The sequence below is a fragment of the Eptesicus fuscus genome, chromosome 7 (assembly GCF_027574615.1).
Source record: "Eptesicus fuscus isolate TK198812 chromosome 7, DD_ASM_mEF_20220401, whole genome shotgun sequence".
In the NCBI taxonomy this organism is placed as follows: Eukaryota; Metazoa; Chordata; class Mammalia; order Chiroptera; family Vespertilionidae; genus Eptesicus; species Eptesicus fuscus.
In genome coordinates, this window is record NC_072479.1 from 33,017,110 (window position 1) to 33,029,886 (window position 12,777).

A 12,777-nucleotide genomic window follows, 5' to 3' on the forward strand; every position below is an offset into this window, starting at 1 on the left:
ATTTAAAAATCAAAATAAATAAACAGGCAATCTAATGAATAAAATAGAACCAGAGGCAAGGAAACAGGGAATGGACTGAGGAATCTCAGAGGGAAGTGGGGAGGGGGCGGGAAGAGTTTAACCAAGGATCTTATATGCATACTAGAGGCCCAGTGCCCCAAATTTGTGTACTCGCGGGGGCGGCGGGGGGGACGGGGGGGCGGGTCCCCTCAGCCCCTCCTGTGCCCTTTCACAGTCCGGGAGCCCTTGGGGGATATCCAACTGATGGCTTAGGCCGGCTCCCTAAGCCGTCAGTTGGACACCCTTAGGGCTGCTGCGGAGGTGGGAGAGGCTCCCACCACCGCTGTGCTCGCCAACCATGAGACCAGCTTCTGGCTGAGCTGTGCTCCCCCTGTGGGAGCACACTGACCACCAGGGGGTAGCTCCTGTCTTGAGTGTCTGCCCCTGGTAGTCTGTGCGTGTCATAGCGACCAGTCGTTCCTCCATTTGGTCAATTTGCATATTAGCCTTTTATTATATGCATATATGCATTACCTATGGACACAGACAGTAGGGTGGTGAAGGTGGGATGAGAACCCAGTGGAGGGGGACAATGAGGAGGGGAAGGGGGACTTCTGTAATACTCTCAACAATAAAGATTATTAAAAATTAATTAATTAAAATATTTTAAAAATTGATGAATGAATAAAGAAGAAGTGGTGCATATATACAATAGAATATGACTCAGCCATAAGAAAAGAGTGAGATCTTGCCATCTGTGACAACATGAATGGACTTAAAAGGTATTGTGCTGTGTGAAATAGGTCAGACAAAGGAAGACAAACACCATATGAATTTACTTATATGTGAAATATAATGAACAAAATAAATGAAAAAGTAGACCTTCTGGACTCATAGATACAGAGAACATTTTAATGGTTGCTAGAGGAGGTTGGGGGAATAGGTAAAAAAGGAGAGGGGATTCAGAAGTACAAATTGACAGTTACAGAATTGTGATGGAGATGTAAAGTGCAGTATAGGGAATATAGTTAATAATCCTATATCATAAAGAGGTAATATGCAAATTGACCCTCATGCCCTTGCACAAGATGGCCACCCCCATGTAGTCAAAGATGGCTACCACAAGATGGCCGGCAGGAGAGGGTAGTTGTGGGCGATCAGGCCAGCAGGGGAGAGCAATTAGGGGCAACCAGGCCAGCAGGGGAGGGCAGTTACAGGTGACCAGGCTGGCAGGGGAGAGCAGTTAGGGGCAACCAGGCCAGCAGGGGAGGGCAGTTGGGGGTGACCAGGTCAGAAGGGGAGGACGACCGGGCCGGCAGGAGAGGGCAGTTGGGGGTTACCGGGCCAGTAGGGGAGGACAGTTAGGGGCGATTGGCTTGGGAGGGGAACAGTTAGGCATCGATCAGGCTAGTGATCAGGCTGGCAGGCAGGCGAGCGGTTGGGAGCCAGCAGTCCCGGATTGTGAGAGGGATGTTCGAGGGTTCCCAGATTGAAGAGGGTGCAGGCTGGGCTGAGGGACATCCCCCCCTCCATTGCATGAATTTTGTGCACCAGGCCTCTAGTATTGTAATAACTATCTATGATATCAAATGGGTGCTAGATTTATCAGGATGATCCCTTTGTAAATTATATAAATGTCTAATCACTGGATTGTGCACCTAAAGCTGATATAAATTTGTACAACTGTAATTTAAAAATAAATTTTTTAAAAGAGTGACTGGAAGAAAAATGTCTTTATCCTAAGATAGGTGCCAACATCAAGGAAAAGGATAATAAATTAATACACTAACCCAGAGGTTTCATCTGTTATCGCATATATTCCTCACTCTCTGAAGTGGGTATATAAGCCCGGCTTTTAAAATAAGGGCACCAAGTCTCCAAAAGTTGATTTGTCCAAGTTCTTGACCTAGAACAGGGCAGAGCCAGTGCTAGGATCCTAGCCGGTTTAAATTTAGAGCCTTAGCCATATCTTTCTCCCTGCAAGATGAACCCAAACACCAATAATAGGCCTCATCTAATGAAGAAGATACCATCACAAAAATAAAGTATAATGTCTCCTGTATTGAGAGATGGTAAGGGAACTAATATAGAGTGCCAACCAAGGCGAATGATCCAATGCCATGATTAATAATCACAACAGAAACTGCCAGTTATAAAAGCAATCATAGGGATGTAAAGTACAGCATAGAGAATATAGTCAATAACTTTGTAATAACCATGTATAGTGTGTCAGATGGGTACTGGACTTATCTGGGTGATCACTTCATAAATTATATAAATGCCTAATCACTATGCTATACACCTGAAACTAATATAATATTATATGTTAACTGTAATTTAAGTTTAAAAAATTTTTAAAGAAAAATCTATGCTAAAATGTAATCACAATAAGTCACAATTATTTAGCATAGTACTTACTACCTGCCAACTTACAGTTCTAAGTTCTTTACATACATTAATCTATGAAATCCTTATTACCAACCTTTTGTTTTAGGGACTGTTATAATCCCTATCTTAGAGAAAAGGAAACTGAAGTTCAGAGATGCCAGGCCAACTTGCCCAAAGTTAAATTGTCCGTAAAGGCAAAACCAAGGTTTAAATCCAAGTATTCTGTCTCTTAGGACCATGCTCTTAACCTCTCTGCCCAGTACAGCCCAGTAAGTGACCAAACCCAGATTTGTATGGTTCCAAAGCTCATGTTCTCCCTACTATGTCACAGGGATTGCAGATCATATAGACAGAAGCAAAATTACAAGAAGTCTCTCTATAGAACCTCTTCCCTTCAAGAGAAAAACAAGTGTGAGAGACCTGTTACCTAAGTCCCAAAAGAGCTACATATCTCATTTAAGACCTTCTTGGCAGGAGTAAAGGGTTGAGTTTTTGCCCTTTACCTGAGTATCAGAGAAAGTCGAACTCAACATCTTTTCACAGAAGAAAGGAGTCAACACAGGATTAAAACTGAACCCTAGTCTGGAGATGGTGAACAACTCGGAGTAATAATCCTGGGCAGCCAGAGTGCATTGAGCACCTAGAAGAGTCAACTTTCAAATAGATGCCAGAAACAGAGGAAGGCTGGGGTTAGAAATAGAGTGACTAAATGTGGGAAAAATAACAGCACAGCTGGAAGAAGCAGTGATTTTGAACCAAAACAGTAGAAGCCAATTGCTGAATACCCATTGGGCAGTGCCTCCAAGCTAAGTCCTCCAGGTGAACTCACTGGTCCTAAGTCTGTTTATTCTATGTGTGCCCAGCAAGCAGTGTGCAGGTGATATTTGACTGAGTTGTACACTTGAAACCTGTATGGTTTTGCAAACCAATGTCACCCCAATAATTTCAATTAAAAAAAAAATCTGGATTTGACAAGTCTACAGGCTTAGGGGCCCTCACAGTGAAGAGCTGGCTGGACAAGGTGAATAAAATCAGTGAAGGAAAGTCAGGGCTGCTTGTGCTTCCTAACAGAAACAAAGGCAAAAAGCAAGACTTCCAGGGTGGCCAGAAGCAAAAATATTGTCCTCTTATTTTATATATATAATATGATTTAATTTCTTTTATTTAGTTACTAGGGGCCCGGTGCATAAAATTTGTGCACTTGGGAGGGGTCCCTCAGCCCAGCCTGCCCCCTCTCACATACTGGGAGCCATCAGGGGATGTCCTACTGATGGCTTAGGCCAGCTCCCCATTGGGAGCGGACTTAAGCTGCAGTCTGGCCTCCCTTTGCGGAAGGTGACCGGGCTACCCACTGCTGCAGCCACTGCCAGTCACCACAGCCGCCAAGGTATTTTCATCAACATGAACTCCAGTCCCTTCACCATGAAAAAATGACAACTTTCTTTAGGCATTTTCAAGATGTGTCTTTCATAGGATATGACATTTCTTTCTTTATTTGTCTTTTTGTCCTCACCTGAGGATATGTTTCCATTGATTTTTTCCCCTTCCCTCCGATCACAGGCTCAGCCCCTTCCCAAGCCTAAAGCCTCTGCCTGAGGCTTTAGGCTTGGGAAGGAGGCCCCCCAGCCCCTCCGATGGCCGGCTGGGAGTGACCTGGGTGCCGAGGAGGTTCCCGGGACCCAGGTATGTATGCAAATTAACTGCCATCTTTGTTGGGTTAATTTGCATACTCACTCTGATTGGCTGTGGGCATAGTGGAGGTATGGTCAATTTACATGTTTCTCTATTATTAGGTAAGATTTGATTTATTTAATAAAATGTACTTGCTCAATATAAGGCAGCTCTGAGAAATATACTCTCCTAAGGCTAAACAGACAAAATCATTTGTCAATAATAGCTACTAAAATGACTGTACCTTTTGTTGTTCCCATTGCAAGCACAACCTTAGTAGGATTATTTAAACTATAATAGGAGTTTTGAAACAATTCATTAACTGAATTACCATAATAATATTCACATATGAAAGGACCTTTTGCCTACTTAATTGCTCAATTAACATTTTTCATATGCTGAAAGAGAATAATAACATTTCACTAATAATATCTGTCTTAAAATGAAATATGATCCAACTAGATTATCAACAAGGCCCAAATTTACTTCACATTCTACTATAAAGCTTGTCAAGTATTTTGTGTGAGTGACTGAAAACCTTCCAAGTTATCATGTGCCAGGACCACGCAGAAAGGGCTCACAAGATATAAAATAAAAGGCAGTACCTCATCTTTTCCCGTGAGCAAAGTATTTTCCAAAATTACTCCGGTCTCTGAAACTAGCACTTTCACTCGGTATTGGTTAATGATTCCATTTGATTGTCGTGGTTTCTTCCAAGTAATTCTTATTTGTGTGGCTTCTACTTCTGCAAGCTGTAAATCAAATACTGCACCTGGAACTACAAATATAAATAAAAATAAGGAGGTGGAAATTTTAAAATACATTTTAAAACTTTTAAAAATTTTCCAAATTCTTAATGATTTAAGATCTATAAGAAATTCTTCTAGAAAACAAACTAAAACAATTATTAATTTATCAATAATTAAGTATGTATAAGAATCTTTAAATACATCCGTATTTAAAGTTAAATTTCTACACATTGTTCTCAAAAATGAAAATAAGAAATGATAACGTGGAATAATTTCCCCAAATCAAAATGTTATAATATTTGTTCCAATAATTACATTAATAAAAAATAACTTCCCAGAAGAAGCTGTTTCTGGATGATTAATGCAGCATAGTAGAAACCTTGAAGGCTTTATACAAATTATAACAACATATCAAAAAACAATATCTAGAAGACTTGGAATACAATAAAATGTAGTTGGTAAATTCAATTAGGCTATCATTTAATTTATTACATAAGATTGTTTGAAGAGTTGATTGATTTTTATCTGCTGATTTTATAAATTAATTACATGAGTCTCAAATTTCAGGCACCCTTACATATTTCAGTAAAGAAAAACAGGGACAAACTAACTGGTTTATGACAAAGCACCAAATGCTTAAACAAGTTCTAGGTATAAAGTCACCAAAAGCGACATCGAGGAAACCTCCAGTGCAAAGGAGTAATGGATCAAGGACAAACTGCCCTGGGCTTTTGTCCACATTTTTCATATAGCTCAATGTGTGGTTACAAATAGCCAATTCACCCCTCCATCCCCAGTTTCCTTATCTATAAAATTGGTGTAATTATATAATTCCTATTACTATGTAAGGTTTCTGTAAGGAACAAATGATTCAAGAGAATTTATAAAATGTTGGTTCAAGAAAGAAAAAATGTCAGAAAAATAATGTCCTTTATAATCAGGATGTGGTAACATATTAAATTGATTTTCCTAAGTCGAGGTATTTCACATTAGTAAAGATTTAGCAAATTTCACTTAGAAGAGAGACACCTTAAAGCCCGGGGGGTGGGGGGGGAGGAAGGAGGGTATAATATAAATGGAAAATTACTCTGTTCCTTTTAAGATAACATAAAGAAATTAAAAATTAATGTCACAACTTCCATAAATATTATTTATAATTAGTGGATAGAATCATGCTTAAATTAATCATGAAAGAAACTGTATGGAGGTTCCATCCAGTAATTAAGAGTGTTTTCTTTATCTCTATGACATAACCATTTAAAAAGTTCTCTAGATATTGTAATAATATAAATATTTCTATACTTTTTTTTGAATAGTTAATGGCTAGATGGATGAATAAGTCATTCTGGCCAAAGAGCATATTATTTGATTATTGCAGGCAAGATTCTAGTGTCCAGCGAGGGTAAAATCAGAGCTCAAAACTGGGAGATAAACATAACATGGCTATACATCTGTAATTTGCTAATCTTTTGAATCTTCTATTCTAAAAACATTTTGGTATATCTCTAAATAGAAGGATAACTCTTTAGATTGATCCCCACAGGAGTTCTAATCTCAAGAGAAAGCTGTCCTTTGAAGGATGGAGGAAGAGTTCTAAGATCCCACAATCATTGATTCATTCATTCATCACTCAACAGAGCACTCATATAGTCACACTGCTCTGGGCACCTGGAGACAGAGGGAGAAATAAGATAGATAAAACATTTTGCACAGGTCACCTCTTGTACAGGTTTTATTTCATTAACAGATATTGTTTCCAGAGCTTATGTTTTTATTATCATATTTACCAACACATATTTTTCAAGGGTGGAGAAACTTTCCAATTGACTGAGTAGTGTGGAAACAACTCGGCCATTTAATTAGCAATGTTGCCATTTCACCTTTCTTCCATATTGTATTTTGGCATCCCTATGTAGATACAACCTTGGCCAGTATGGCATAACATATTCATAGAAGAGATAGGTCATTTTTTTATTTAATTTGAACTCACATAGTGGAATCTCAATTTAAGAAGCCAATTTAATGATTGCATTAATCAGATTAATCAGGCAGCTAAACCCTGCCTCCTAGAAAATAAGTGAAATTTGATGTAACAATTAGTTCCATTTGATGTAACACATTAATGTAGTAGGATACCACAAACTACCCAGTACATAGTTTGCTGTCTTTTAGTTAGCCAACTTAGAATAGTAGCAGATAATTTCTTCATTTTCTAATTTAGAAGATGTTTTAATATAACTTAGTAAGTATTGCCCCATGATACTAATGCCTAAAATTATGATTCAAGTAAAAATTAAATGGTTCTATATTACCTTAAAAATGTACCCCAAACTTGTATAAGAATGACTGCATACCTATCTTTCTTTTTTCTTATAAAAGAAGAAAAAACTAGGGCAGTGGTCGGCAAACTCATTAGTCAACAGAGCCAAATATTAACAGTACAACGATTGAAATTTCTTTTGAGAGCCAAATTTTTTAAACTTAAACTTCTTCTAACGCCATTTCTTCAAAATAGACTCGCCCAGGCCGTGGTATTTTGTGTAAGAGCCACACTCAAAGGGCCAAAGAGCCGCGTGTGGCTCTCGAGCCTCAGTTTGCTGACCACGGAGCTAGGGGATAAAGGAAATGAAGTAGACAGCATTGTATCTTATCTTCAGAAAGATATTTGATCTGTTATACCACAAATTCTTATAGGGAAACCAGAGAAGTGTGGATTAGATCAAGCTCCTTTAATATTGATACCAAATTAACTAAAGAAAATCAAACACACAAGGCAATTAGTTATTGTATTGTCTGCAGGGACTTTATAAAACTCAAGTCAATACATCTATAAGTTTTGCTAATAAATGAGAAACAGAGTTGATCTATGGTTGGTAAAAAATATTCCAAATGATCTTAAGTTTTCAAATAAAAAACTATTAGAAAAAACAAAATAGAGACAAATGACACTGGGTAAAGAAAATACATTAAAATAATTTCTACCATTATGGAGCAAATTAAATTTCCATCAGAAATACATTGTGGGGAAAAAAACCTATTGAAAACTAAATGTCACTGGAAATCCTGAAAAACAAAGTTGACAGCCTCTCAGTGATTTCCCTACTAAAAATTTTATTACCATTTGCAGAAAGTAGCAAGTTGAAATCACTGAAAACAAAAGTCTTCACTTCTACAGCTATTTATGGGGAAGTAAATATGGCTTCCAATACTTTGCTTTATATGATGTTAAACTCATTACAAAACATGTGACACTAGCTATACAAAAGTTATTAGGTGATATTGAAGCAACAAAGTTTACTTAAGATTTGTTTTTGTTGTTTTAATCCTTGCCCGACGGTATTTTATTTTTTTATTATTATTTTTTTTTATTTTAGAGAGAGAATACAAGGGAGGGAGAGGGAAAGAGAAACATTGACGTGAAAGAGATACATTGATTGGTTGCCTTCCACATGCCTCCTGACCTGCAACCCAGATACGTGCCCTTGACCAGGAATCAAACCTGCAGTACAGACAGAGGCTATAACCATTTAGCAACACCGGCCAGGGCACTTAAGGTTTTTTCAGCCTCATACAAATAATAAGAAAATGCTGTTGTCTATATTCAAGAGCACCATCTCATTTTCCTGTCTCTTAGTTGGGTAACTCATGACTCATGATTTTGTAGCATTGGAGATTATTAAGTTACCAATTTTTTCCCCAAAATCATCTTTTTCATTCTTATGTAAAAATCTGTTCAGTAAAATATTAAGCAAATATAGAAGTCTTATGAAATATATAGTACCACTGCTATAACAACATGACATTGATTTTTTAAATATATTTTATTGATTTTTTACAGAGAGGAAGGGAGAGGGATAGAGAGTTAGAAGCATCAATGAGAAAGAAACATCGATCAGCTGCCTCCTGCACACCTCCTACTGGGGATGTGCCCGCAACCAAGGTACATGCCCTTGACCGGAATCGAACCTGGGACCTTTCAGTCTTTAGGCCGTCGTTCTATCCACTGAGCCAAACCCGTCAGGGCTGGTTTTTCTTTGATAATCAAAATATACTGTAGACCATAATATTCTCAGTGTTAATGAAATCAGCCCCATTGCAATGTAATTGCAGATATTATTTTCTGTAAGGGTAAATTCAACATTTTTCTATGAATATCTGGAGATTTGTTAAAGCCCCAGTTGTTTTAAAAATTTGTCCTAATGAACAGACTGAGGAATCTCATAGGGAAGTCTTGGGAGGGTGGTGGGTGGGAAGTGATCAACCAAAGGACTTGCATGCATATATACATAATCCATGGACACAGACAATAGAGTGCTGAAGGCCTGGGGTGGGGGGCAGGAGGCGGGCTAGAAGGGATCAATGCGGGGGGGAAAAGGGGGCATATGTAATACTTTCAACAATAAAGATTTTTTTTTAAAGTTCGTCCTAATGAATTTTTAAATAGACTATAACCTACTTTTAAATAAGGAAAAGAAAATAGAGTAACTTTAATTAAGAAAATAAAGTGAGTAACTTTAAAATCTATTCTCTGTTGTATCAATACATGAAAAAGATCATCTAAAATTGAGAGATCGATTTTAATTGAAAGAATATAGTTCTTATGAGTTATTAGAGTATTCTCATATAGTTTAAAGATTCCTGTATTACAAAGCTTAATTAGTGGGACCATGATTCATTAGTGTTGTCAGAAGTAGAAAGCTACATTCACTGCATTAGACAGAGTATTCCAGTGAAGCCCTCCCTAAGGTTGAACTATCCCCAAGAACTCCATGGAGGAAGGCTGGCGTGCAGAAGTTAAGAACCATGTCATTCCTGCCCTTACTGGAGTTCACCTGTTGTCAATGGGCCCTCCTGAGATCCAAACGGATGTGGTCTATATGGTGAGTAGCCTAAGAAGATAGTATGATGAAACTCAGGGTAAACTGCTTGCTACAGCCCTGACTGGTTTGGCTCAGTGGATAGAGCATCGGCCTGCAGACTAAAGGGTCCCAGGTTCGATTCCGGTCAAGGGCAAGTACCTTAGTTGCAGGCACATCCCCAGAAGGGGGTGTGCAGGAAGCAGCTGATCAATGTTTCTCTCTCATCGATGTTTCTAACTCTCTATCCCTCTCCCTTCCTCTCTGTAAAAAATCAATAAAATATATTTTAAAAAGAAACAAAAATAAAACTGATTGCTACACAGGGCAAATAGAGCCATCTATTGAAAATAATTTGGTCTGAAAAATAACTCATGTGAAATATATTGAACAATGTCCCTAAAATTATACTTATTATTTTGTGAACAAAAATGCAGAAATAAAAAGGGAAATGAATGTTTACATGATATTCAAAATAAAAAACACGGGATTGTATGTGGCAATATTTTCTATTTCTCTGTTTTTGTCAAATACTGTAGGCCAAGAATGATGACAATAAAACAATCTTAAATTCTGGATTCAGAAGCACCAAAATTGGTTTGACTTGAAAGAAGACAAAAGTTTTTAATTTATTTAACTGTATAACATAAGAAGAGAAATTAGCTGGTCAATTAGCTTGGTTGAGAAAATGCTATTGCAATCAAACTCAAGCACTCTGGTGTGATGCGGGCCAGGGAGCTCTGCTGTGCTTGACAGCTATCCATAAATCTGTCCTGTTTTCTTGGAAATGCTTAAGAGCAGTTTTTAGTTGGAGACCAGGAAAAATTAATGTCTAGTGGAGAAGACATATAAAGCCAAAACTCTTCTAATAGAAACACGAAGGAAAAAATTTAATAGAAAAAAATGAGAACATTTTGCTTATGTGTATGCATCTCTTTCTTAATCTGTGTATTGAAACCATATATGCGTTAGCATTTTCATTTGAAAGTGATATAAAACATAATTTGTATGTTCTTTAAACAATAAAATATCATCGTTTTACTGTTTTTTGAAGGGAAGTACAAAATTCCCTAATGGTTGCTGCCCTCTAATGGTCAAATACTTGAATGGATATATTTCTGATGAATTCATGCCCAATCGTGTGTGTGTGTGTGTGTGTGTGTGTGTGTGTGTGTGTGTGTGTGTGTGTGGTGTATGCATGCCCATGTATGTTCACACATGAATATATTTAATTTATGTTACTGTATCTTATCTTTCACACAAAGAAAATATGTGAAACTTTTAAAATGTTAATGTGATTGTGAAAAAATTATTGTGTTCTTTTTAATTATACAATCCCTAAATAGAAATAAAGACATTTAGCAAGTTTGGTGTAGGCCAAAAAAATGCTATAAAAGAGTATGGTAAAAATTTTTTAACACTATATTTTACCTAAAACTGTGATGTTTACGAGATACAAATAAAAGTGTTTCTTTAGGAGAAATATTGTTTTAATAATTTCAGTATATGCTTGTAAATTAGTATTATGCACCCTCTAGGATTCCTTACTTGCTTAAAATATCCTCTTCATTATAAACATATTTGTTATAGGCGTTGGAGATATAGATTCCTCTGAACATTAATCTGTGAAGAAATATATATTCTACATCAAATAATGTGAGTTAAACACTGTTAAATGTATTTGCTTAAGATTTCTTGAGGTTTTGCCAATATTCACTGTGAACCTCTAGCAGGTCTGTTACTGCATGTAGTGTTTCCTAACCTCTTATTATGAAGTAAGCTATGGGTTTAATGTTCTGAGTTATGTATGTTTAGAATGTACTAGGTAGTCACCTGATAAAGAAATAACATGAATTAAGTACATATGGGGTGTCCAAAAAATGTATACACACTTTAACAGCTGATAGCTCAATTTTGAAAATGAAATGTATTTTAATAAACACTTATTTTATAATTATTCAAAGCGTGGGTGTACATCTCTTGGGAAACCCTATATAAGCCAAATAGCTTCTAATATAATGTTTAACCAATGCAATAAAATTCACAAGCAGAGCAAAAACATCTAATTAATACACTAAAGGAGGTGTTCTTACCTTCTGGGGGAGTGAAAATTGAAATATTTGATTTGGGTCCAATCCCTGCACTGGTTTCTGCAGCAACATATACATCATACATTGTAAACGGTGTTAGGTTAGTGAATGCAAACTTAAGGTCTTTTGTGCTGTTATCCCAAATCCGACCTGAAAAAAAGCAAAAAAAATATACCTGTGGATTATTTTCTCATCAAACATGTAATCATTCTCACATATAAGGATATAGTACATTTAAAGTACTAACTTGTGCATTGTTTTTTAATACAATTTATTTTTGTTGTTAATCCTCACCAGAGGATTTTTTTCCAATTGATTTTTTTTAGAGAGAATGGAAGAGAGAGAGGAAAGGGGGTTGGGAGAGAGAGAGAGAGAAAAAAAAAAAAAAAACATGATGTGAGAGAGGCACATCAATTGGTTGCCTCCCACACGTGCCCAAACTGTGGCCTGGATCAAACCTGCAGCCCAGCTACATGTCCTAGACTGGGAATCAAACCCGTGACCTTTCCATGCATGGGCAACACTCTAAGCACTGAGCATACTGGCCAGGGCACTATAACGTTTAAATATATTTTAAATATAGAGCTTAATAGTGCATTGATATTGATTTAATTAAAATAACAAAAATAACATGAAAATCATGCAGTGTTTAAAATGACTTTTATTAAATTATAAAGTCCTGTTCAATTCCAATGTTATTTTTTAATACATTTTAAAGGAACACATTAGAACTACTAGATTTAATAAATGAATTTGGCAACGTAGCAGAATATAAAATTAATAAGAAATCTATGGCATTTTTATACACCAATAATGAACTCTCAGAAAGGGAAAACAAACAACCCCATTTACCATTGCAACAACAAAAAAAATTAGATACTTAGGAATAAACTTAATCAAGGAGGTAAAAGAACTGTATTTGGAAAAAGAAATAGAGGAAGATATATGCAAGTAGAAGAATATACCATGCTCATGGATTGGTAGAATCAACATCATTAAAATGTCAATACTACACAAGGCAAT

The 12,777-nt window shown here is 36.7% G+C and overlaps 1 protein-coding gene across 1 annotated transcript in view; it reads right to left on the reverse strand.

Annotated features, from left to right (window-relative positions):
* Positions 1-12,777, reverse strand: part of PTPRQ (protein tyrosine phosphatase receptor type Q) — a 210,728-nt gene that overhangs the window by 183,326 nt on the left and 14,625 nt on the right. The window contains exons 8-9 of the mRNA XM_054719730.1: positions 11,758-11,904; positions 4,665-4,837 (exon numbers count right to left, since the gene is read on the reverse strand). Of these exons, the coding sequence (XP_054575705.1) occupies positions 4,665-4,837; positions 11,758-11,904 (320 nt within the window). The remainder of the gene's footprint in view (positions 1-4,664; positions 4,838-11,757; positions 11,905-12,777) is intronic.